General features: G+C 38.9%; 1 protein-coding gene across 1 annotated transcript in view; it reads left to right on the top strand.

Annotated features, from left to right (window-relative positions):
* Positions 1-351: 351 nt before the first annotated feature.
* The window catches only part of nckap1l (NCK associated protein 1 like), a 28698-nt gene continuing 2155 nt past the window's right edge, over positions 352-26894 (top strand). The window contains exons 1-30 of the mRNA XM_061043198.1: positions 352-531; positions 2565-2675; positions 2948-3040; positions 3725-3781; positions 5625-5767; positions 6276-6366; positions 7341-7478; positions 8459-8507; positions 8992-9148; positions 10041-10097; positions 10230-10326; positions 10615-10724; positions 10845-10977; positions 11429-11510; positions 11630-11688; positions 11794-11939; positions 12281-12413; positions 12708-12827; positions 13191-13330; positions 14080-14211; positions 15860-16078; positions 16328-16458; positions 17803-17900; positions 19349-19442; positions 20672-20754; positions 21258-21338; positions 23238-23331; positions 23430-23546; positions 24157-24266; positions 24846-24935. Of these exons, the coding sequence (XP_060899181.1) occupies positions 442-531; positions 2565-2675; positions 2948-3040; positions 3725-3781; positions 5625-5767; positions 6276-6366; positions 7341-7478; positions 8459-8507; positions 8992-9148; positions 10041-10097; positions 10230-10326; positions 10615-10724; positions 10845-10977; positions 11429-11510; positions 11630-11688; positions 11794-11939; positions 12281-12413; positions 12708-12827; positions 13191-13330; positions 14080-14211; positions 15860-16078; positions 16328-16458; positions 17803-17900; positions 19349-19442; positions 20672-20754; positions 21258-21338; positions 23238-23331; positions 23430-23546; positions 24157-24266; positions 24846-24935 (3255 nt within the window). The 5' untranslated portion in view covers positions 352-441. The remainder of the gene's footprint in view (positions 532-2564; positions 2676-2947; positions 3041-3724; positions 3782-5624; positions 5768-6275; positions 6367-7340; positions 7479-8458; positions 8508-8991; positions 9149-10040; positions 10098-10229; positions 10327-10614; positions 10725-10844; positions 10978-11428; positions 11511-11629; positions 11689-11793; positions 11940-12280; positions 12414-12707; positions 12828-13190; positions 13331-14079; positions 14212-15859; positions 16079-16327; positions 16459-17802; positions 17901-19348; positions 19443-20671; positions 20755-21257; positions 21339-23237; positions 23332-23429; positions 23547-24156; positions 24267-24845; positions 24936-26894) is intronic.

Below are 26894 nucleotides of genomic sequence, written 5' to 3'. Positions count from 1 at the left end.
ATTACATATTGATTATTTACTCTGTAGAATCAGGTCACAGTGTGACATGATAAAATAATTTCACTTAAAATGTGTACAATGGGACTGAAATACAAAAGTATTTCAAGATATAGTTTTTAAAAAAAGGAAAACTATTAAATGTATTTTTTCAGATTTTTTCCCTTCAATTTTGGACATCAACACCCCCTTTCCCCCACACACACACAGTTTTTTTTACATTTTATTTTTTCATCAATGAATTTGTGCCATAACTAAAAAGTAAATAGAAATTGTGGTATTTTAACAACTCAGCCCGATTGAAGTCATAGCTCCACCTCCACCATGGGCCCCATGTGACTTGGTGTCAGGGTGAGGCTCTGTGTGCACTTGTTTCTGAGGGTTCAACAGCTACACAAGACCAGGAGGCCAAGGCTCGAGTGGAGGTACAGGTGCCACAAAGTCATGGACTACCAACAGAAGCTCGCTGAAAAACTCTCCATCCTCAATGAGAGGGGGAACGGGGTGCTCATACGCATGAACTACATTAAGAAGGTGAGAGAGAAAATTGTGGCAACAGAAACTATAAATAAGGAACTTGGCTGTCATCTCATACGCTGGGAAATTGTCTCAAAATGTCTTGAACCTAAATACACTTATTCCACTTTATAAAGAGACATTTAAGCATTTTAAAAATGTATACTGGATTATTACGTTCTCCAAAGTAAAGTAACACTGAACTATGTTTAAAATGTTCGGCAATCATTTCTATTTTAAGATTCCGAAAGCTCCTTTTAAAGGAAAGAAGAGATCGAATGTCTTATCATTATTATTATTGAATGTCTAATTCAATAAATAATTAATTTAATTAGCCAAACGTGTCAAAATACTTGATCTTTAATGCAATACAGTATAACGTACACTATCGAGTCTTATACTGCAGAATACAAAGGACCAATAATAAACTAGTAATACTGGCTATTAAATCAAGAGGCTCTCCAGGAGCTATTACAAACTGCAGAGATTGAATAATGATAGATAAAACTGTGTTTTGTTTACAAAGTTTGTGTTAGTGTGCACAGGCCTTAGCACAGTCTGCAGCACTGTCCTCCAGCGGTAACAAAGCTTCTTTTACCAAAGAGGAAGTGCAAACAGGAAGTAAGTCTGAGCTGTCAGTCAACTCAAATTTCCGTTATTCTAAACTGAATGTTTTTAGACTCATGCACGAAGAACCGAAACAAACAGAGATGGGCACTGTAATGAACTGACAGGTGGGGGGGGGGGGGGGGGGGGGGGTATGATTTATGTTTGATTTAACAACTCACACATTTTTGGATGTGACATGCAGGACGTGACACATTCTTCATAAAAAAGTTTAACATTTTCATTCCAATCCTCATCACATTCAAAAGAACAACAGTGTTAACCAAAGTGCTGCAGAGTGAATAAAAAGAGCAGGGATGTAAAGCACAGTAAAATACATTAAACCAATACAAAGCACAAAGCAACACTGTGAAATACATTCACAGAGCACATTCAAGCCTCTATGTTTATTTGTGTCTTTGTATTTAACCACCTGTTCATTATTTACCTACTTATTGTTTCAGTGGACATTTCAAAGGATCTCCCTTCACTGATACTTCTAACAGTCTATCATCCTAACTTTGTCTCACTTCTTCAGTTTCCAGTTTACTCACACTGTGCAGTATTTTAGAGACAATGCATATTTACATCACATACTGTATTCAGACTGAAATAATATCTTTATTCCACAACCGTTATAAAATCATCACCATGCACTGCACCTTCCAGTCATGTTTTTTTTTTCTTGTGTTGTTGTTTTGTTTGTCTATTCTTTATTTACACTACTGTCTTAGCACCTGATCTGTGAAAAATGTCATTTTGATCACTCGTATACCTTGAATGAAGATAAATGACAATAAAAAGCTGAACATCACAAATACATTAATGAAGAAAATAAAGAGATAGAGAAAGATGGAGACCACACAACTCTCATGCTGAATCTAAAGCGATGGTGCAAAATCTACTTTTGAGATACACATGTTTAATACATATGCTTTGTTCATATGTGGACATGTTTATGAACTTATTTTATGTAGGAGTAGTAAATATCCTTTATGAAAACCCTGCCCAGTGAAGATTTGCTGTGCATGGCTACATTTTTTTATTTATGCAGTCAGATTTGACAGTTAGGAGCTGCAGCACAGTTTTCTGCTGTCAGCCTTGTAAACTGCCCCGCAGGAGCTTCTCCGTGTTAACTATCCTGCTCAAGGTCACCCTGAGGGTGGGTGTTGAGGGAGCTGGAGAAAGCATTAATACTCACTCTGCCCATAATTTCCCCAGCTACTCTGAGGATAGAGTGACTTTCTTCAGACGGGCTTGTTTTCTCACCATGGGCTGGATGCCACTCAGAATCTCAAAGAAAAAAAAAATTACAATTAAATCCCATCAAGACAACCCACAGAGCATGCTGTCAGCTTAAACTGTATTAAATATCATGGATTAAGCTGCCTAAACTGACAAAATCTCATCTTCACAGCTTTATAATTTCCTACCTTGTGTTACAGACCTGTGCAGACCCCAAGACGCGTCCCCCCCTCCTCACAGATAAAGCCACAGAGCCGGCCATTAAATACATCAACAAGAAATTCCCCAACATTGACTTCAGAGGAAACATCGTGAGTATAACAGCAATCAAAAAAGGTCCTTTATACAAAACAAAAACTGTTATATTGCAGGATATTTGCTGTATGATGAAGGATATGGGCCTAAAATGATCTTTTATTCTTTGATTTTGATATTTGCCTATGACTGACGGTTTTATCAAGTAGCAGGTGAAGCTAATAAACTTCCAGACAGGGACAATAATTCAGGGGATATTCGACCTTTCACACAGTGTGACACATAACTTGAGTAGAAATGAAAAGTCTTCTTGATTGTTTTCTTGCAGCAAAATCTGACCAGCATACAGCGACAGAAATCGGAAGTGTTGGCCGCCACAACGAGCTACTACGACTCTTTCCTGGATGTCATCGAGTTCAGGGTGATTGTTTCTCTCAGCTCTTTATTTATTTCTCCTCAAGTTGAATATTCAAGATTCACATTTTGACACTGCATTACAAAAGGTTCAAAATCAATGCCATAGAGGAAGATGCAGAAGCAATAAATAACAAATACACATTTACGATTAAAGAAGAATACAAAAGAATGAAAAGAACAATTTTCTTCCAACATTAAACAACAAATCTGATATTAGCGGACTGTAATGATGTTTGCGATTGTCCCTCACTGTCTGTCTTTCTGTTTCCTTCTGCACTGGTATTATTTTAGGCGTTTTCATTTACTGAGGCCATTTACATATAGAGTGGTTTATCCTGATATAGAGAGAAATAATCTACTTTACTTCTTCTGGATTTTTTTCACTGTGGTTTGATGCAGTTTGTTGCCTCTCCCTTCACTTTTGCATATTTTCTGTGATGGCGTTCTTAACAAGGCCGGGGATTCGTCTGTATTTGTAAAATTGAAAAGACCTCAATCCTGATGGGATATAAATATGCAAATGCACAAAGATTCTAAAGCTACAGGAAGAGATGAAAATTAGGAAAATTATGATGATGATGATGATGATGATGTTGGTGATGAACGACATTTAGGGATAAACATCATTTCATGTATTTTGTGTATTTGTCTGTTTTCTTATCTAGTTCTTTGTTTCTTCTTCATTCAGGATCACGTTTATGAGTTGCTGAACACTATAGACGCCTGCCAGTGTTTCTTTGATATTGTGAGTATTAACTGTGATGTAGTAGTCAAACATGCACAACACCTGTGCCTGTTTGTTCAAAACTAAACTGATTGGAATAGAGCTACAGCTATTGGATAGTATCCAGTCTTGAATCAGGTTTTTTGAAAAAATGGTAAAAAGGTAAAAAAAAAAAACAACTTTAGTTTGTGTTGTTCATGACTTTAGAGAAGGATTGGGATCAAAAATCAGGATTTTCTTGATCATATCAGAGGTTCGTCTTCAGGCTGGATTACATGTATAAGCTCTTGAGAAGGTGTGTTGATGCTTTAGACATTTTTATCATATATTACATTGAATTGCTGTATTACTACGGTGATATAGTATACATGCTGGACATAAGGTTTTGGGGGAAAAATAAAGGATTCCCCCCCATAAATTATTACACAAAATACTGTTATATCAAAGAGATTGTTTGTGTGTATTTTGGCAGAGCACTTTTTGTATTTTCTTTTAGTCTAATAATTCAGTTTTAATCCTAAAAGCCTAACCAGGGACGGGGGTTGCAAATTAGCCAAGGCTAGAAACCTTTATGCATGGCATCTACTTTGTACTTAACATATAAAGCAATGTTAACTGCATGTGTCCCTGTTAAATAAACAAATAATAACTTGGATTTGGTAATACTTAAAAGTCTGAATCTGGATCAGGTTGATCCTATCCAGTTTTACCTTTAAAAAAAAAAAGAGGAGAAGAGCAAAAGTGAGCTGCATTACAAATAAGTGGATTCCCAAATCTAGATCATTCTCATCCAGTTTAAACCTTTTGAACAACCGGGCCCTTAGTCGGATTCATCTCTCTTCTTTTTAATCTTCCTGCTGTTTACTCCTTCTTGCTACATACGAGCAGATTGTCATCGTCGTCGTCGTCCCCCCCCCCCCCCCCCCCCCCCCTCCACCCCCAGACTCCTCCTGTTTGGTTTGACAGATTTTTTTTTATTGTCATAATTAAAGTAGCAGCCCTTGCCTAATAAATTATGTATATCATACTGTATATTTCAGTGATCTCTGCCTCCTGTGATCTGATATGTGCAGATATTTTGGTCGTTTTTAGCATCTCACAAATATAACTGTAGATCCTTTTGAGGCCATAAAGAGAGTCTTTAGAGTCTTTGGATGATTATTATTGCAGTCATTATTACATACATGTTGCATCCTTTGAGAGCCTTTAAATGATTTACACTCTAATTTATTCTCATACAAATAATATTAAAGTGTTATTTTACCTTAAATCTACCATTTTCTGTGTACGCCTGTGTGCTTAAAGGCTAGCATGCTCGTTGAGGGAAAATAACAGCTGTGAAGAATTTCAACTAAGACAGAGTTAAACAAGTTAATGGATTCCAGTGGAGACAGGTTTACAGGTGCGGGGAAAGATGGAAAAATGAAACTGTTACAATCACTCTCTTAATTTTTTTTCTCCAGAAAATGAGTATCAATGCACTTCAAACATGCACGTTAAACGATATTTCCCTTTTAAAAAGGAACCTACAACTTTCAATCAGCAACTTAACAAGCCTGCAGGGTGTGTGTGCTTCATATAAACACAGCTAAGCAGACCATTATAGATGTGTATGCTGGCACATGCTACAGTATAGACCATACAAATGTGTGGGTTTTTTTCCAACCCAAATACCCTTCTTGAAAAAATGGATTATTTCAAACTAAAACAGATAGAGAACAAATAGATCCATTCCTTCAATAATCGTGTCTTTTATATCCATAAATGCTCAAATATCTTCAGTATCTGTGTCAGACTGAGCTAATTTCAGAGTGCCATTACAGTAAATCTAGAGACACTCACTACACTTCAATTTTCTTTTCAGTTGATCAACTTTGACTTCACCAAGAGCTACTTGGATCTGATCACCACCTACACATCTGTCATCATCACGCTCTCTCGCATCGATGATAAGAAGGCGCTGGTGGGCATGTTTAACTGTGCCCATGAAATGACCAATGGGAGCAGGTTAGAAAACATGAAACTGTTGTATGGATGCTGAGGTGATGTCATAGATGGAGGACAATTGTATTTAATAGTTGGATGTGCTAATCAATAACAGGGTTGTATAAACGTCTGTATTTGCTTAGTGCAGATACAACAACTTCATGTAGGTCCTGTAATCAAATCAAGTCTGACACATTCCATCTTATTAGCCTAATAACTGATTAGTATTTTAATTAACACAGACATCAGCTGCTCAGCACTAACCTTTTCAGAGTCCCAAGTGGCATTGTGGCATATTGAGTCCTCCTGCTTTGCATGATATCTATTTATACAATACAAGTAATGCAGTATACTTATATCCATTGAGAATTGAGCCAGGAGAACAAACGCATGCATTTTAATGTCACATTTGAATCGCACAGTATTTATTTATGGAAACCATAACCATTACAGTCTTAAAAAAACCTGCAAATAATCCAAGACATAACAACATGGATTGATTAATTGTGTGCTGTAATGATTCCTGCAGCGACCCCTCCTACCCACGGCTCGGCCAGATGTTTGTGGAGTACGAGCATCCATTGAAGAAGCTCACTGAGGAGTTTGGTCCTCACACACGGGTAAGCTCTGTGTGTTTTTATGCACTAAGGACAAAATCACATTACCAGTCAAGATGTTACTTAATTTATAATGTGGACGATGTCCCAATAGAGACGTGATGTTACGAGAATTTTAAACATTGATATGATTGTAGTTCAAAATCAAATGATGTTGATACCTGTTTAGATACCACGGCAACAAACAAAAAAAGTCCTAGGCACCAAATCTTGGCTATAGTCTTGTTTTTAATTTTTTTTTCAATTCAGACGTACTCCTGCACACTGTCTGCGATGCGCAAATACGCTTCAACATTTTGGTTGAAAAATACTACAACTAAAAATCATTAAGGGAATACATTTTTACAACCCTAGTTTACCATCGAAGTTAGATTGTTAGTAATAAGATGTTTTCTGTGCTGTGAGTCTGAATGTCGTCTGTCTTACACTGAATAAATACAATAGGCTATACTTTTGGTCATAACATCTTGGAATTCATTCAACATCATTTACTGTATGCAAATGTAAATATAAAATCCATTAGCGGTTGCTGAAAAACATCATTAATTTGTACTCTATTCTTCAATAGCAGCTTTCTGCATTCTTTTTAGAACCTGGCTGCAGGGTGTTCTCCATTTAGCCATTAAACCATTAGCACATGATTGTCTAAAATTAAATAATGATCTGTCGAACTACAGGATTAGTGTAGACTTCCCTTAATGTGTGCGGTCTAACCATGAAACAAAGCTCAGACACAAGTACACAAATGTAAGAGGATGTGCATCTGAGTTCCCCCATTGTGTGGAAGATTTAATAAACAATGACACACCCAAAAGCAAATGATAATGATTAAACCACAGCTTTTGAGCTTTGGAATGTTTTTCAATAATGTACGACAATATTCCTTCTTTGTCCATTAATTTTATTTTGCCTCTTCTCTATCTCTGCCCGTCTCCATCTTCCTCACCCACATTTTCCCTCCTCCCTCCCTCTCCCAGTCTGTGACGGCGGCGTTGCTGTCTCTGAGGATGGTGTACCCACGCAGGAACCTGCCAGCAGAGCAGTGGCGGAGCGCCCAGCTCCTCAGCTTGCTCAGTGCTCCAGCTGCCATGCTGGACCCGACCTGCTGCGACACTGTGAGAGTCCAACCTCCATCACCTCTCCTCCTGTATTTATCTCTGACAGGGGGAGAAAGAGAGAGAGGAAGGGGGTGTACATGGTTTTCTAGTGATGTCAGGCACATGAAATGACAAGTTGTCACAGTTAAAAGAGGCAGTAGCAGTAAATGTGTTGTCTTGGAGGTCACAGATAGTCCACTTTAGTAACACGTTTCCTCTCCTCCCATCATAGAGCTATCATTACAGTAAGACAACGGTTTACTGTGACCTAATACTCCTCCTTGAGTATTTTTCTCTATCATTCTCCCATTTTGCACAGTTCAGTCCTCTGCTATCCTCGCTGCTGTCTATAAAAATGACTGTTACTCATGAAATTATGTTACCACCCTGTTTCCTAAGATTTCTTCATATAAAACCACTAACTCAGTCAAGACAGGGATTACAGACAACTATATATATATATTTTTTTAAAGATTTATTTTTGGGCTTTTTGTGCCTTTAATGGATAGATAGGACAGTGGATGGAGTCGGAAATCAGGGAGAGAGAGTGGGGAATGACATGCGGGAAAGAGGCCACAGGTGGGAGGTGAACCCCAGCCGCCCGCTCGAGACGACAGCCTCCATACATGAGGCGCGCGCACTAACCACCAGCGCCCCAGACAACTATGTTTTTCAAAAAAAGACACAGTATGAATTAAGCCAAAAGGTTAATTAATTTAAAAGGGAATACATAGCTTTAGCTATTATATCTAAGTAATTGTTTAACAGATACAATCTCATTTTTAGGTGGAAAAGTAAACATCTGAACAGATAAAATCTCATTTAGAAGGCTTCAGTTGGAGGTCTAGCTCTCAAAATTGTTTATGACCAACAACAAGAAGAATATAGCATTTTATTTGCCTCAATATTTCACTTAATCATAGCTCCATACATGCAAATATAGAGCTGTACTGTAGATGTTTTTTTTGGTCAATTAATTTGCTTTATTGTTACCACAGATGGCTTGTGAATACCTGTCGATGGAGGTGATGGAGCGCTGGATCATTAGTAAGTTACACACTTAACTTAGTCCATAAATTCACCCAATAAATGATCATAAAACTAAGCACTTATACTAAAATATTTAAAATCGGTTTGGCATCAGTTTAAGTTTCTGACTATTTGAAATGTCTCACATGTAAGGAAGTGCAAAAGAACAGACTATAACAATATAAAAAGGATAGTTCTACGTTGAACGATCTTTCTTAAGAGGTATTTCAGTAAAAGATGTTTATAAATGTATATTGGACTTAAAGGAGCACTGTGCTGTCTAACTTCACTTAGATGTTTACATTGAATATCAGTTAATCTAACATTTAAATATACTTATAGTTACATTTGTGGTTTTGCCCATGTCATTTATTTAAAAACTTTGACTTTTGAGAAAATGAAAATGAAAGCTTCTTTCAGTCACTTTTTAAACACATGCAGCTACGAGAAACCACACCCAAACACTGTAAGCCCTAAATGCAGTTGCCTGTGTTCCCTTTAGTTGGCTTCTTGTTGTGTCACACCAGCCTGAATACAAACCAGGCATCCCAGGAGCTTTGGAAGATGGCTCTGCGGAGCGGCCTCTTCCTCACCCTTACCAGAGATGAAGTACTAAACATACACAAAGTCTCTGAGGAGCTCTTCGACAGCTTCAAAGGGTATGTAAGCCGCGCTGCTACAGTGTTCTCTTAATGCACCGTCGAGTGTTAGAAATAGTTTTAGGTGATGAATAAAAATGTAAAGAGCCAGATAACAGACCAAGAGTGCAAGATAAAGCGCCCTCTTGTTTCAGACGGGTAGTAAAGGAGAACTGAGTTTAAAATGCCATCCTCATTTCTCTTTAATTAAAGTGTCGTGAACTGTTGAGGACCTCTCGTCTGGTCTCTGTGATTGCTCATTAATTCTGGAAAGGAATCGCTGTGCTGGGCATTTATCTGCATTCTTAACTGCCCGATACATTACATATAGGAATGAGTTTTAGCTGGGATTATTATATCAGATTACTACACAAATACTTGAAGTAAAAAATATCCATCCATCCAACTGAACAGAAAAGTAATCATATCTTTGGATTTTTGTAATAAAGAACATTTCTTTCAAACAATTAATACAAAAAAAAAAAACAGCAGCAGGGGCCTTAGTGCTGTAAATCATCAAGCATCATGTGATGTCAAATTCTGACCTGTTTTATTTATAATGTTGAACATTTTTAATACTTCTACAGTCCAGATCAAAACTTTAACAGATTTATTTAAGGTAGCTTCTACTGCTAGATAAGTAGCTTTAAGCCTGACCCACTTTAAAGGACTGTTGAAATAAAATAACGTTAGACTATCCCTGATTAATTTCTAAATTACAAAAAAAATAATCATAATCATGGGAGCATGAGTTTGTGACATGTGTATCCTAAAATTAGAGGAGAAGGAAAGAAAGTAGCTGAAGTTGATGCAAAAAGCCAGTAAAAGTAAAGCAAAGACAAAAATGATAAATAATTGGATTCAATTTAAAAAATCAGATCTGGTTATCAATGTTTTCCTTCATTTTTAACAGATATAGCAAGAGAGTTGCAGACATCAAGGAATGCCGTGAGCACGTTATAGTCAACGGGTGAGACTGGCCAAAACTGACACGTTTTTCCATCACTTCAGTATTCTCAATATTCACTTTATTCTATTCTTTATTATTGAAATGAGCTGTGAATCTCACAAACCCCCTGACCTTTTCCTGCATTATTACCAGAGGAGCTCTGCACCGAGAGCGGAGGCAGTTTCTGAGAGGAGCGCTGAAGGAATTATTCAAAGTTCTGGAGGATGAACCTGGACTTCTGGGACCAAAGGTATAAGCACAGGAATGAGCTACCAGCATTTGAGGAATTTAAATCATTCTATAACTGCAAGTTCTAGGTGCATAATGAATTTGTGGTCATGTGATTTATAAAAAAAAACTGTGTTTCTGATGTGGCTTCGTCCTGCCCACATATTGGACTCTTGATTGTATTTGGACAGCAGGGGAGAATTCCATTGAATGACCTCTCATTTCATCATGACTTTTACCAATCTTAGCTCCGACTCTTTCCTAACATTCCTCTTTCTTCTCTGTTCTGTGTGCCAATCGAATCCCACAGGCCCTGTTTGTCTTTATGGCTCTGTCGTTTTCCCGTGACGAGGTCCTGTGGCTCGTCAGACACTCTGAGAATATGCCAAAGATAAAAACGCCAGAGGATTACATTGACAAGTAGGTTGCACAAATCCGGCAGCTAAAAAGTTCTCCATCACTGCAACTCCAGAAGCATCTATGATATATAACTGGCTTTTTTCAGACATTGGTGTTGGTTTGTTCTGTCTGTTCTTCCAGTCAAATGGCAGAGCTGCTGTTCTACATGGAGAAGCTCAGAGGTCTGATGAAAAAGTATTACCTTGTAGTTCAACGCTACCACGTCCAGTACCTGTCACAGTTTGATGCCCTGGTTCTCAACGACACCATTCAGGTACGTGCAGATATCTAGAAAAAGTCAGCTCACACTCGCACATCACTAATTCAGGTGCTGAGTCGTAAAAATCCCCACTAGATATGATGCACAAAGACTCGCAACACTATGGACTCCCAAAGATATCCTTATTTATTTGCTATATATAAAGGCTCTTCCTCAGGTGCAAATTAGTATATCTTTGGGAGTCTTCATGCATCATATCACATGCAGATATCCTACATAAAATTGAAAGAAATTTAGAAAATGACATTGCACCAATGCAGGTCTTATGGTCCCTGTCCTGCTGCTGCTAGAGAACACACAGGCCCATACACAAATGCACACTCACAATGCAGCACTCAATTATGTGCAGAAATGAAGGTGAATAATAACATTTATGTACAATTATTAATACATGCAGTACTGTATGTGTAAAATAAATCATGGAACCTTTTTTTCTCCTCTCCAGAACATGTATGTTTGTCCAGAAGAAGAATCAGTCCTGATGACTTCATTTGTCTCCACGCTGTCCGCTCTGTCAGTCAAACAGGGTAATCTCAACAAGATATGGCAGATTATCTAAGACTGAACACACTCCAAATAACCTCTACTTCAAATGCCCCATGAAATATGCAGTTTGAATTATAATGCTCTGAATTTTCCTCTGCAGTGGAAAACAAAGAAGAGTTTGACTTCAGAGGACTTAGACTGGACTGGTTGAGATTGCAGGTGAGTAGAGTTTCATGCTCCAAACAGAAAACTGCAGTGTTTTCATTTATAATTTTAGACGTTGAATGGATGTAACCTTGAAAGTTTCTCTGTCTTCTGTTTAAGGCATACGCAAGTGTGAACAAGGCTCCTCTGCCATTAAAGGACTACCCTGACTTAGCAAAGGTGATGAACGTGATCCAGTTTCATACCAGGATGGTGGACAGTGTGGAGGAACTTCTGCAAGAGACATCTGAGATGTCCATATTCTGGTCAGATTCTCCTCTCCTCTCCTCTCCTCTCCTCTCCTCTCCTCTCCTCTCCTCTCCTCTCCTCTCCTCTCCTCTCCTCTCCTCTCTTCTCTTCTCCTCTCCTCTCCTCCTCCTCTCCTCTCCTCTCCTCTCCTCTCCTCACCTCTCTTCTCCTCTCCTCTCCTCTCTTCTCTTCTCCTCTCCTCTCCTCTCCTCTCTTCTCTTCTCTTCTCTTCTCCTCTCCTCTCCTCTCCTCTCCTCTCCTCTCCTCTCCTCTCCTCTCCTCTCCTCCCCTCTCATCTCCTCTCCTCTCATCTCCTCTCCTTATATAAGCGTGTTTCTTTTTATGCTTCCTTTATTAGCTTCTACCCTCGAGTCTTTGAGAAGATGTTCATCCAGAGCAGCGAGTTGGTGTCCATGAAGCGTTACCTCATGGCGTTCCCTATCGCCTGTTCTCACTTTAGCCTTTGTGGACACCCTCTGTGCCCAGAAGAGGTCAGTGTTCAGTTATTTGCTGACCAGGCTTTTACTGTCATCATCAAAATCAGTGAATACACCGGTTACACTCAGTGCCAAGTTTTAATTGTAACACTTCTGCATTATGATAGGAAAGATACTGGATTTTTTTTCAATTGATGACTGATTGATCACTTTTCTTATTTTTTTACTCTGAGATACTGCAATTTTGCTGTATTTGCTGTTTAATAACAGGAAAGTAAGAATAAGTAAAGTTATATCTGCTTTTTGAAGTGTTTTAAAGTTCACTCACGTGTGTGTGTGTGTGTGCAGACAGGAGCAATGGAGAAGAGGAGTCTGCGTCTGTGTGTGACCTTCTTGGAGCAGATAGCCAAGCTGACCAGCAGTGTTGTGTTGGAGATTTGTGCTGAGCAGCGCAACCTCAATGACCAGGTGAAGTCTGAAACTATTTTCAGTACTGAAAAAAAACCTTCATTATCTAGCCAGGATTGATTCTGCCAAACTACACATCTAAATATAATCTCAGTCGTCACAATTTGGCAGCGGGGGATTTAGCTTCAGGCGGGGGACATATTTGAGACTTTGAATAAAAAGATAAGACAAAGATAAAACTCTGGACTTGATTACCATGGTGTTCTTTCTCTAATCCCCCTGAGGAAAATATGATGAAGCTGTTTACGTTGGGCATGTTAATCAATATCTACTTGGCTGCATTCTTTCTCCCTCTCTCTTTTTTCCTTATACTTTCCTCTCTCCTTCTCTGCATCCATCTCTCTTTCCACTCCATGCCTTTAGTTGATGCCCAAACACTGTGCTGAGAGCATCAGCGCAGCTCGCCACAGGAAGCAGAAGAAGCCGATGCCAAAGAAAGGAGAAGTCCAAAAAGAGAAGCCAGGCGCTGAGAGCCTGAGGAAAGATCGGACCATCGCCACCAAGTCAGATTTTCTTTTTGTTGCCCTGATTATAGCGATCTTTTATCAACTTATCTCACTGTGTTTGATCCTTCACTAAGTACACAAACCTGGCAGAAGTTTAGAAAAGTAAGTGTGATAAATACATCCCTGACTCCGGAGACGTGCAGAGTTAACAACTAGCACTTCTTCAGATCAAAGGGCAAATAAATAAACATTGCACAGTTTATAGGTCTGATTTGCAAAGGAGGGAGTGAGGTCAATGCAGGTCATGTGGGTGGAAGTACTTTTGCGTCTACTGGCACTTCGAAATGACTTCCTTCAACTCGTGACACATTTCTGTCCTTAAGACACCAGGAAGACAGGATTAAATCCTCTCGCCTACAGGCCATTATTTGTTCTGAACTTTATTACCCTTCAAGTTGAGTCAGTCAGGGCTGACAGGTACTGAATCAAGCTATTAAAAATAAGAAACAAAACGCCTCAGTGTATTAAAAATAAACTCTTCTACTGGCAGCACATTAAATATTGGCATTTTGATTGTTTTTACCTTATTATTTGGAGAGCTACATTTCTCTAATTAAATCTAAAGACTTGTAATTCTGCCTCTATCCTCCGCTCAGTTTACCTCCCTACTGCCTATTTATATAATCCTCAAACACATTCATTACCTTATCTGTGGGAGAAAAGCACTCACATACTACAGTCATTGTCAATAAAATGTGTCTTAACTTGCATCCTCCCTTCTCTCTCCCTTCCTCTCTTTCTCTTAGTATGGACAAGATGCACATGATGCTGACCGAGCTGTGCTCCTCCTACAGCCTCTGCACTGACTTTGTCGTCTTTGACCACATCGTCGTTCCCGCAGAGTTCCTCATTTCTTATCTGGAGACACGCCTCTCTGAGTACGCTGAATGTGGGACGGGAGTGTCATAGTTGTTTAAAGAAATGTTGGTGATGTAGTGGTTCTAAAAGTTTCAAAGAATTCCCTAAGATGATATCTTGAAGTTTTATTCCAAGATATCTTTAAACACTAGAATCTGTGCAATTCATATTAATATTTTTCATATAGCATATGTAAAGGCTAGTTTATGAAGTGCTTTTACAAAAAAAATGAAAACAGGATATTAAGAAAGAAACACAAATACAGAATGCAGATGATGCAAGACATTATGTTCAATGTAAAGGGCAAGTAGAAACACAGCAGAGAGAAGGCAGAAGGAAGATACAAAAGTTGAGGAATGTAAAGGAGGCAGTCAGAATTAAATAGAATATTTGAAAAATATATAGAATGAATGAATATTAAAGTATATAAAAGCAAAAAAACAATAGTTAATGTTCTGTGAGGAACTTTTGGTTTGTCTCAATTTTGGCGCCCCCTGTGGACAAAATTGCCTCATTTTGTCTTGTGCATGTATAAGTAGTGTTTTCTGACAAATAATCTCATCCTTCCCTCTTTAAACAGCCAAATGTATCACACCCTTTGAGTGTTTCAGGGTGTTCTTAACGTCCTCATCTGACACTTACCACATGGCAGCATTTATAGACGTTTTTAATAACATCATCTTTTCTTTAATGGTCTCATTTGTTTTGTCGGTCTTAAAGAGACATCAGCATTAATTGTAGTCTTTTTCATTACCAGATAAAAACTCCCCACAGGAGACATAAATAAAGATAAAGTGTTTGGATTGCTCTACACCTTACTTCAGCGTTTTGTATTCAAATTTACAGTCATGGAGAAAGACATAAACACCCACTTTCATATTTTAGGGGCATGCTGTTCATTCAAAATGTTTCCCTCTGCCAGTGTGTAAATGAGCTGTATAATTGTCTCTCATTTTAGTAATGTAATGGCATCATGTCCCTGTTTTTAAATGGTGAAGTCTACATCCAAACTCATTGACTTAATACTTGTGGCTGACGTCCACACTGAAGAGAGGCTATAAAAATGTTAAACACTCTGACCAGGATGGTATAGAGGAATGGGAAACACTTCAAACTTCATTTTCTCCCTCATTCCCACTTTGGCGCACAGTGGTCAATCATTTGGAGCTTTTCTCTTTATAAAATGTCTCCTCCATCACTATTATGAAACCTGCTTTTCTATCCTGTAGGTCAGACTGTGTTGCACCCCCTTAAAAATCTGAAAATACATCCATCACTCTCTAGTTCTGTTTTAGTGCTTATGGTTATTTAGATTAGGGGATTGGTACCAGGGCAACCCAGTGTTTCTGTGTGCTCTGCTTCATCTCCCTGTCTTAGCTGATGATTATCTCCCCTGTCACCCTTGAGTTGCAGCATGCTAACAGGGATAGGTCCAAGCAAGGTGAAAAACTGTAAATTCAGTTCACTCTGAGACGGAAAGAGAAAGTTTTAATTGAAAACATAAATAAGATGGCAGTGAACCTTGCAGGAGTGATTGTGCTGACCTATAATGAGCGTACTGTTCCATGCCTCCATGGCTCGTTTAATCTGTTTTAAGGTCCCATCTGTCCGCTCTTAATTATACTCTGACTTGGTGATAAGTGACGTTGGTTAAACATGTTTCTCCAGGATCATCGTGAGAATGGCAAATTACAACCAGGCCACCCAGGAGATAGCCCGTCCCTCAGACCTCCTGGCGGGGCTAAGAGCCTACACGGCCAGCCTGCAAAGCCTCTCCTGCTACATCAGCGTGGACGTCACCCGGCTGGTGAAGAACGTGCTTCTGCAGCAGACGCAGCCACTGGACCCTAGAGGAGGACAGACCATCACCACCCTCTACACAAACTGGTGTGTGCGTGTTATACAGAGTATTAACTGTATAAAGGTGTCCATGTAGAACAAATTTATCCAACTGGATAGTGAATCTTTGACATTTGTAATGTTGCAATCATGCAAAGAAAAGCACTGGAAGCAACATGTAGGTAGCAACCATAATTACGTCTTTGTGGTTTCTCTCCGTCTGCCTCATTTCCTGTCTTTATTTCTCCTCGAAGTAAGTTGTTTGAAGTCTGAAGATTTTGCTTTTCTCACTCTCAGGTTCCTGGAGAGCCTCCTGCGCCAGGCCAGTAACTGCCTCATCGTTCACTGTCCCACGATGCACTGCTTCGTCAACCAGACGACTGACAGCGACCCGCTTTTTAGAGCGGAGGAGTTTTCTGATATATCAGGTTGGCCCCAGTGCTTAATCACAGAAATTTGATTTGAAATGTTTCATTAGTCAATATGAACCTCGAGGTAGATTTTTTGATTACATCTGGATGAATGATCACATCTTTAATAACAAAGTTAGACGTGCTGCTTTTTTGCACATCTTGATGTAATTGACTTAGTGTAATACAAAAAAAAAGAATTGCAAGACTAATAAAACAAAGCTTTCATTGCATGTTGCATCTTATGTAAACTCAAATATATCCTAGCCATAGCAACAACAGCCATAGCAACAACTCTCACTTTTAAAGGGATTTACACTAAATGCACACTAAATTTATGTATTTAAACTCCCAAAAAGTATGAAGAATGTTTGTCAAGTTAGGAAAAATTTGATGTTAGTCTTCTTCTATGAGAAAGTCTGCATGACAGGTGGAAGAAGGCCTTAAAGAGAGAGCTACTGTATGTGTTCCTCCATTTTGACTTTTTTGCAGACAAAAGTTATCATACTTGACAGAATCAAAATGTATCTCTGAAGCACTTAAAGGTTTTATGATGAAGGGCTGAAAGATTTACGAGACGGCTCCCTGAAGGCACTACTTGCAGATACCTCTCACTGTGACACCACACACGCAGAGGGAGAACTGTTGCTCATGAGGATGTGAAACCTGTTATTGTTGCGGTGTGTGTGTGATGCTCTCATTCACACTGCCTGTCATGCAATTTACTCTGACTCTGCCTGGCTAATGTAAAGCTCAGTATTGCTTATCAGCTCCCCAGCGTTTCCCTCCATACCTCATTATAATTCCAGCATCACATGTCTCTCCTCCGTGCAGCCTCCACACTATAGGAGCAGTGGACCTCCCTATGACTGTATTACGGCTATATTTACTTCACTCCACACACACATGGTACCCAAGAGTCCACTGCACTTCAATAGACGCCCCCCTCACAATGTCATCATCTTTGCCTATATTTACTCTGCAGTGAGGTATCTGCCTGCCTCACAGTGACTCACTCGCCCATCCATTAACCACCTCCAATTTTAACCACACACATCCTTATCCATCATCATTCAGGCAGAGATGTTGAGCTGAGTGAAAGGTCTAATAGCTGCAGTTGTCTCTCTCCCACTGATTCAGCTACTCTCAGGAATCAGATCGGATCTGTGTCCTTTGTTGTTTTTGTCACTGGCAGAGAACCAGACCTCTTACTTGAGTCACGTCAAAAATCCTCACTACAAGCAAGAAAAACATCTTCATTTTTACCTGGTCCTTGTGTGCATTTTTGTAAACATGTTCAGCTGCTTGAGATCAAAATCTGTTTTGGCTTCATGGTCATCATTCATGTCATCTTCTGAGCAGAGTTAAAAGCCCTGGCAGAGCTGATTGGTGCATATGGACTGAAGTTTCTGAGTGATAACCTGATTTGGCACATCACCTCTCAAGTCAGCGAACTAAAGGTACAGTAAGAGCAAATCTATGTATTTTAAGGATTAGGTTTGATCAGTGGTCGGCTGAATCACCAAGTTAAATGTATAAAACAATGGAGTTTAGCCTACTTGTGTGCAGCAGGAAGACTTTCTGACCCTGAATAAAGAAAATAAAAAGTTGTAATGCCTTCATGTTATGCAATGATTTTCTTTAACCCCTTAAGAAATAACGGCCATGTAACCCACATGAACATCAGATATAAAAATTGGCAGCTTCAATATGCCTTTAAAAACTGTAAGGCCCTCTATGTGAAAGATGTGCAAGGGATAATTGAATAATCAATCACAACTGGCAGCATATACATTTTTATTGTTCACTTTCACACAAAGAAAAGTGTCCAGGTCGAGGGGGTAGTGTGACAACTTTGAACTGACATTCAATACACAAGGAACACAGCACCTCCTTAAACTGTCAAAATATAATTGGTATCGTGAAATGCGTCAGTCTCCTCAGTTATGATTCAACTGAAGAAAAACTACAAGATAAGCTACACAAAATTATATTAATATAAAAACTGTCATTAACAACTTGAACAAGAGGTAGAAATTGAATTTAAAAAAACCTTAACAAACCAGTCGTTCAGTCAAACACAAAGGATGACAGGAAACAAGGCATTATGAGCTGTGGCTACAATGTAATATTGTCATAACAAAAAATAAAATATTAAAATGTAATTTCATTTCATTATTTGAATTGTAATTCAATGCACATACATTTAACAGTTAAAACAGCTTAACCACACAATATTGGATGTGTGCCAGTAGCCTGATGTAGCCACAAAGCTAGTTTGCTATTAGCTTTGAGTTTAACAAGGTTGTTTTCTCCGTCAAGATTGGAGCTTGCTTTAATGTGGAATGACAAACTTTGTTATGATGACATATCCTAAACATGGATAGTTTTCATTGACAGGTAACAGCAAGAGGTGATTTATTTTGTAGCAAAGGTTAGCCATTTTATTTCAAACAAGCTTCCTACCACTTCGTGTGGTTAGCTCTTTTGTTGTTAGCTGTAGCTAGATGGTTTCAGGTCTAGGTCTTAACAAAGTTTGGAACAAATATTTGTTGTTTAAAAAAAGTATAGTCTGTGCGTTAACATAGCAGTAACAAATGAACTGTAAGTCTTTCATTAAAGATAAATAAATAGACAACATAGATTTACTCATTTAGAAGTGATTTTCTGTAACTTGAGATGTTGTGCTTCAAAGTGATCTTGTCTTTCATAACATCTGATCCACAAGAAGCCAGTTAGTTCCGCTGCACTGTGTCATGCTCCAAGCTTTAACACATTTGACTGTAGCTACTCTTCATGTACTGCCAGCAGATCTGTCACAGTTATGACCTCTCTCCATTAGGACTCCCACACGAAGGTGGTTGTATCACCTTTTTTTTTTTTTTTTTACTTCCCTCTCTCCTGTCAGAAAATGGTGATCGAGAATATGGACGTTCTGGTACAGATGAAGAACAACTTTGATAAGCCCGAAGAAATGGCCAACCTGAAGAAGAGGCTGACAGGTGAGAAGTGGAGAGGGGAAGGGGGAAGAGATGAAAGAATGAGAGGTAGGGGGTGGAAAGCAAAGTAATAGATAAAAGGAGTAGGTGTAGAGAAATGGAGACAGGATGAGATCAGGTAGTGAAGATGTATAAAGTGAGAGAAGATGATGTCAGGGGGACGAGAAACGTGGCAGGAATCTAAAGAGGAGTACGATGGATGAATCACTCAGACCATAATTACTTACACACAGCCATACACATGTATATTTCTTTATCTATTTAGCAGAACAGCTTGTCCATGTTCTATTACATAGAGTAGTCATTTATTGCAAGCTATCATATTAGTCTAATAGAAAGATGCATTTTCAGAATATAAATGAGGATTGATGTTAATCTATGGTAATGATCATTATGAGAATAAACTTTACTTATGTAGCACTTTTCTTAACAAAGATCAAAAGTGCTTCACTAATTATACAGAAATATAAAAGGAAAGGAAGCAGATAGAAACAACACAGGAAAAAAGTGTTCAAAGAAAGATAAAATAGAAGAAGTCTCCTGGCAACAACTACAACATGCACACCTATCTGTGAAATCAGCCTTGCCCCTATTTATGACAAGTTCTTTACAATTTTATAATGAAAAGGATGATTAGAAAAAATCATGGCCGGTAAAGATTTTTACCAATATAGAAATGAGCTTTAGAGACCCAAACTGTTTATTGTGCCAGGCTGTAAACATGCTTAACTGGGCTGTAAAAATAAACTTTTTACAATTGGCTCTAACGGGGGGTTTCTTGGCGTTTGCAGCCAGCCTCAAGTCGACACTCAAGGAAATGTTCTTTTTTCTTTTTGCACTTGTGCATTGGCCTCATTTTACAACACTGGAAGTTTCTTCCTGGTTTAAAGCCATACATGTACCTTATCGCCTCCTGTGGAGCCCATATAGTCACAAAATACAGCAGTACCCAAATGATAATTTTTATTGAACTCAAAAATATAACTAAGCCAGCAATGTAACACCACCTGGTGTTAGAATGACAGTTGATTTTTTCATAGCATCAGAGGTTAATCAAGGTAGAAATAACCAGCAAAGCTGTCAGACACTTCACAGTAATAATCTCATCTGCCCAGCCATGACATGTTCTCATACTTTAAAACAGAAATAGTCACACATTCAGCCACGTGTTGTACCATATAAGACAGAGGTTTACTGCTTCAAATGCTGATCTGTTTCATCTGCACTTGTAGGAGGAGAGAACGTGCTGAAGAGGATGACAATCGTCGGGGTTATCCTGTCCTTCAGAGCAATGGCTCAGGACGCTCTCAAAGATGTAATACCCAACAACATGTTGTCATCATTCATTACATACTCCCACCAGGCATAAACAACCAACCAGTGCGAAGTATACTTTTTAAATTCAATTCAGAGTGATAGTATACTTTTTGAACTAGGAGAGGTAAATTCAGAGTGATACTTCATTCTTGAGCTCATGGAGAGTGGAGTGATTATTTAGTTGTATCTCAGGGTTCACTCACATGCTTAGAGACCTGCATGTCATGCAACTGAAGTAAGTGGGTTATGTACCAATGAAGTTAGAAGCAATATTAATTGCCAATATCAGCTTTGTTATTAACCTATTTCAAACATCTTGTAAAAAGAACAGCACAGTTAATCTCAAAGTGCTTTTCAGACAATACAGGTTCATAATATTAACTTGCACTGTCAATCACCTGTCATATAGAGCTAGGAGAAAACCGCCCTAGACTACTAGAAGGTAATTTCTTTATTATGCATGATCTTAATAATACTAGTTCCTATAATCCTTTTATCTAGATCCTGCATAAGCATTGTCCATACATGATTGGGCCCATCGAGTACCTGAGGGACTTCATCACCCCTGAAGTCGACATCAAGGTAAAACGCCATAAAAGATCAATCCATGTGTTGAGGAATGGGAGTGCTGTATCAAGGTTTCTCTGTGTACAAGTCATCCACAGTTTAACAGCATTAGATCAAGGGTTTATTTTCAAAAGGCAAACTTACTGTGGGAGAATTCAGGTTGATGGTTTATATCATATTTTCATTTGTACAAATACATTAACATTAAGGACTTTTGAGAATTGACTGTTTGCCATCAGAGGTTTTGCAAACTGCAGCACAGCGTGTGGCACAATATCATTGATACAGATATGAGACAACTCAGCTCTAGATGTGAGTGGGAGAGTGGCAGAGAAACAGTTTAATTTTTTTTTTCCTGTAGTCCCATCCAAATTAAATTCCTTATCTCCCTGTGGAGCCATCAGTGTGACTGTGACTCATGAACTCCCCCTCCTTCACTTACGTCTGGCCTCTGAGTGCAGCATGACAGCCGTGCCACAGCAGAGGCCGGATAACCCCAAAGACGTCAGCAGCCCCCTCATGCCTCCGTGAGAGAGAGACTCTGCGGCCTGCTGCAGCTCTCTACTCTCGACCACATCAGTGGAAACTTTCTACCCAGACAGGTCAACCATGCACACAACCAGAAATAGGGCGAGATCAAAACCTGTGTGTCAACACAACGACACTCTCCAGTGATTTAATGTGACACAGAGGAGAATATGTGTGGGGCAGGTACATGCAATGAACAGCAGAGATTAGCACTAGGCTGTTTTTAAGGAGTTTGTTAGCAAGAAAAATGAATAAATTACTGTATGACTAAAATAAATAGCATGAAGTTCAGAATGCACTGCCTGCTTCAAACTACATTTTTTTAAAGTTGGATATCCTTCAAAGCTATCGGAAACACAAATACATCATAGTTTTCTGACCATGTGATATACAGCAGGGTCTTCATGCATGATAGTGAGTATCTAAAAATGTAAGAAAATGTATTTAATATTTAAGATATTGTAATGTCACTCTTTGTAAACTTTTCTGATTCGGTGTGAATATGGTTCATTGAATTTATCATAGGACCAGGAATGTATAATGTAATTTGTTCTGCAATCCAGTCATGGAAAAAAACTCAGTGTTTACACTTAGCATTAGCTCTGTCGGCCCGATATTAACCAGGCGTCAACCGCCAGTGTTGAAAATTGAAGGCGATGCAGAAGTTGATTTAATGTAGGATAAGAGTTATGCATAACTAGACGCGTAGCTGACCTGATTGACAGGCTGACGTGTTGTTAGGTCGACTGAAAGTTAGGTTGAGACAGCATTTTCAGCCATCGATTGGACTCCAAAGCCCCCGGTAGTTACAGATGGGTGCTGTAACTTCAGGCTTCGTCCATTCATATTTACAGACTATGGTATTAACAGTGGTCAGTGCTCATTGTCCAACATGGTTGTCTGTTTGCAATGTGGGAGTTTAGTGAGGATTGTTAACTAAAAACTAACTGCAGAAATCATATTATTCATTTCTTTAACAATACGGCACTACCTAACACTATGGAGCCGTCGTTTGGCAATGCATTCATAGCCTTGAAAACAAACAGAGGAATCTCAGCTTATGTTTCATGTGTCTGCTTACTACTAACTATGAAATCAATAGTGAAGCATCTTTGAACAACATTCAGGGACAAGTTGAACTGAATTTGCTCAGATGGCAGGGCTTCTGCTCCCGCCTCTGAATATTACTCAGAGAACTCAACATTACTTCTTCAGTCATGGTCACATGCGGCAATGTTGATCAAAATGTGATGACAATGCCCACATAGTCAGAGAGAAGCTTTGGAATAAGTTTCTCTAATGGTGACAAGCATTTGCTTTCACCCTAATGTTAGTGGATATATAATGTGCATTTCCGGAGACTTGAACTACTTTCTGTCCATACAGGTGACTCTGAGCATTTTCGAGCTGGCTTCTGCTGCAGGGCTAAGATGTGATATCGATCCTGCCCTCGTCACAGCTATTGGCAGTATGCAGACAGGTAACACTTAAGTTATTAGTGCCGCTTCTGCAGACAGAGACATCTAAAGTCAGTCTAAAAAAATAGAGTTCTTCCATCTCCTTACGCTTTCTTTGTAGATAACACGTCAATTGACGAGGAGTACAAGCTGTCCTGTTTGCTGCTCGTCTACATCGCCGTGTCCCTGCCTACCCTGACCCTGGACCCCAACTCCTTCTACAGCCGGGAGCATGGAGGTGCATATTCATTCATCCATTTTCAGCTCTTACTAACTGCTTGACATTAATAGCTCTCCAGACTGCCCTAACACAAATGCTAATCTTTGCTTCCTCCACTGATTACTTACCCGCTGCTGATAGTGTATCAAAACAGTACTCCACCCTCAAACGCTAAGCCTATTAGCATCATCAGTGTGTTTCCAGTGTGACTGACATGGTCGGAAGCAAAGTATGGTGGTTAATGAGAAACACATTTCGTCTGAGAGACGCTGTTTACAGATAACTTCTACTGACGTGCATCGATACAGTTACTCTTGGCATGTGGCCCCAAACGTTTGGCCCCGAGCCAGGACTACAACATCCAGAGAGCGGTTGGCACAGGGCGGCTTTTGTCTCTGATTATTTTCTTTGTCTGTATTTTCCATTGGTATGTTTAAAATAAATGGATCCTGTGAGCCTGAGGAAGTATGCCCAGTATGTGTCCTCTTTAGTGCCATGCATCATTAAAGAAATGTCTCCAATTGTTGGGCCATGAAAAACATCCCGTTCCCTGGCTAAAATTACAGGACATGCTAATCTTTTCTTTCTAGTTTTTAAGGTTAAATATGTGTGTTTTATATTTTCTCAGGCCACAACAACAACATCCACTGTTTAGCTAAAGCTATCAACCAGCTGGCTGCTGCCATGTTCACATTTCAGAACAAGAACATAGAGCAGCACCTCAAGGAGTTTCTCCTGGTGAGTTGCAATCATTTTATTACATTTCTCACATATTAAGTGGATTATGTAACAGTTTTGGGCTTCACAAATTGTAGTTTGATACATGAATTACTCTGGGTTAAATGCAGGTTTACACACATAAATGATTTTACAGTTCAGGGTTTTTTTTACTAAGTGTCAAATACTGGATAGTTTTATCTTTTCAAGGCTTTAAAGATTAAACATAGATTGAATAGTCCCTCTTCAAATGAGCTCTGACTATCTGATTGACCTGCACCCTTAAAGAAGATGTCTAAAGGAGACCTTGCTTTGTATTACATGCAAGATTAAAGTTTTCTATCACAGAATGATTAATTAGCTTCAAAGAAGGGACAGACGGTGGTGGCATCATGCAGAGAATCTCAGAAAGGCATTAGCAGAAAGAGGTCTTATACTGCAACAGATGAATGATTTCTTGGGCAAACTACTCCGACAATATTTCCGTTAATATGTTTTGTCAAGTTCACTGCTCGCCTTGACTTTGTGTTTGAGGTGAAATCCACCACAGTGTAAAAATGTTCTGCCTCTTTTTTTTTTAACCTCTGTTTTATTTCTCAGATGGCCTCCTCCACTCTGCTTCAGCTGGGACAAAATGTGGAGCGAATAGAGAGCAAAAACCGAGAGTCGGTTTATCTGCTCCTACACATGGTAGGTTGGCCATTTCTGATTGTGTATTTTTAATTTAACAATAAGGAATTTCTAGCTTTATAAGCTGACTGATGGAAAAACCTCTGACCCATCATTAATTGAGTTTTTTCTCTTGATTATAAGCCCTTACACCTGCAGTGTTTTCTATAAAGGATTATTCCTTATCATCGAAGCACTCGTAAATTAATGATTAAAGTCATTAAGGGCACCCTATTAACCCTTTATGGTAAAGAGGAACTTCTATTTCAAATGTAAGGAGACAACTTGTATCATTTCAAGAAAAAATTAATCTCATAAAGAACAGTATGTGCAGTAAAATTGACGTATATTAAAAACCTTTAAAAATCCTGCACGCATATTAGAGTTGCCTTCTACGATGGGAAAATTATGAAGGTGCAAATGTATCATATTAAAGAAAGGACAGGATTTATTCAATTTGTATGTCCACAGAGACCACAAAAATACCAAAACAAGCAATAAAGTGATCCCACCAGCAATTACCGGTACATGTATTCAAGAATGAATACAAGAATGAATACAAGAATGAATACATGAATGAGCTGAACATAGATACTGTAATTTGAATACATGGATTAATAAACAGATGTAGCCTTCATGTATTAATAATGAAGCACATCTCAACTCTTTTTATAGCCAAAAGGTTTTACAAAAAGGAGCTTGATTGTAGGTTATTGAAGTCTATGAGAAAATTAACCCACGTCACTCCAGTTATTCCCTTTCTTAATGCATGTATGGTCTTATTCAAAAGCCTCAAGTCATCGTCCTCTTCCATACATCATATTGCAGGGCTCAACATTATAACCGGCCCACTTGCCAAACAATTCATTTTCCTGTGCTATAGGGTGCTTTGTCAGTGATTCTTGTGACATCATCTCGTTAATTACTGCTACAGCATCAACATTTCATAAGCGCCTGTGTGTGTGTGTGTGTGTGTGTGTGTGTGTGTGTGTGTGTGTGTGTGTGTGTGTGTGTGTGTGTGTGTGTGTGTGTGTGTGTGTGTCATAATTGAAGGCAGTCGCTGTGACAGCTTCACTGCTGTCACTCCCACGGGCATGCTCACTACATTCAGATTGTACACCCAACCACAGACTGCAGTGCAGGTTTTCTCTCATGAACTTGTATGGTAAAATGTTTTTAAGAATCACAGGTTGCATGCCAAAAGCTGCGCAAAATCAACATTTAGCCAAGAGAAACATCACGGAGAGGTTGAAGGAGAGTGACAGATAGTATGAAAACAGTAATGAGAGAAAGTTTTCGCCACACTGGTGAGACTGCCGGAGTTGACAGGAACACGAAGCAGCTGAGAATTCAATCTTTTGCCAAATCTGCTGATTAATTCAGACATCTGCGGACAAGTGAATTGAGTATTGAAAAGACAAGGTAAAGACAAAAGTAATGTTCCTGGGCAAGTGGTCACAATAGTGGGGCCGGTGATCTTTAAAATGTAACGTGCCGTAGTCAAAGCCTTTACTTACACTTTTTTTTTAACTTTATTTTTGTAAACAAACACAGAAAAACAAGACAGAACAAACAATTGTTCCTCCAAACATTATTTTGTTTTACTGATGGAAACAAGTGTCAGTTCATATGTAATCACCTCTCAAGGTTACAAACATAATCTATTTTTCAGAGAATTGTTGATACTTTCCTGCCCTCAGATTTGGTGAGAAAGTCTTTCTCTCTATACTTTGATTATTAGTCACAATGTCTATTCAGTCAGACTTTGTTGGAGGTTTGGACTGTTACCGTTTTCATGTTGAGAAAGAAATATCAATCCTGATGCCAAAAAGGTTTTGTAGTACCTACCTGTATGTTACCTCCTGCCAGTGTGACCATTTATAGGCCTTTTTAGTGAAATAGATCTTTATTAGTAAAGAGGAGTTGGAACCCTTTCGTTCACCTCGTCACTTGTGCAACTTCACGACACAAAACCAGAGT

This window comes from Labrus mixtus, chromosome 7 (assembly GCF_963584025.1).
Source record: "Labrus mixtus chromosome 7, fLabMix1.1, whole genome shotgun sequence".
NCBI lineage: Eukaryota > Metazoa > Chordata > Actinopteri > Labriformes > Labridae > Labrus > Labrus mixtus.
Note: the sequence above shows the minus strand (reverse complement) of the source record. Positions and strands in the feature narration are given on the sequence as shown.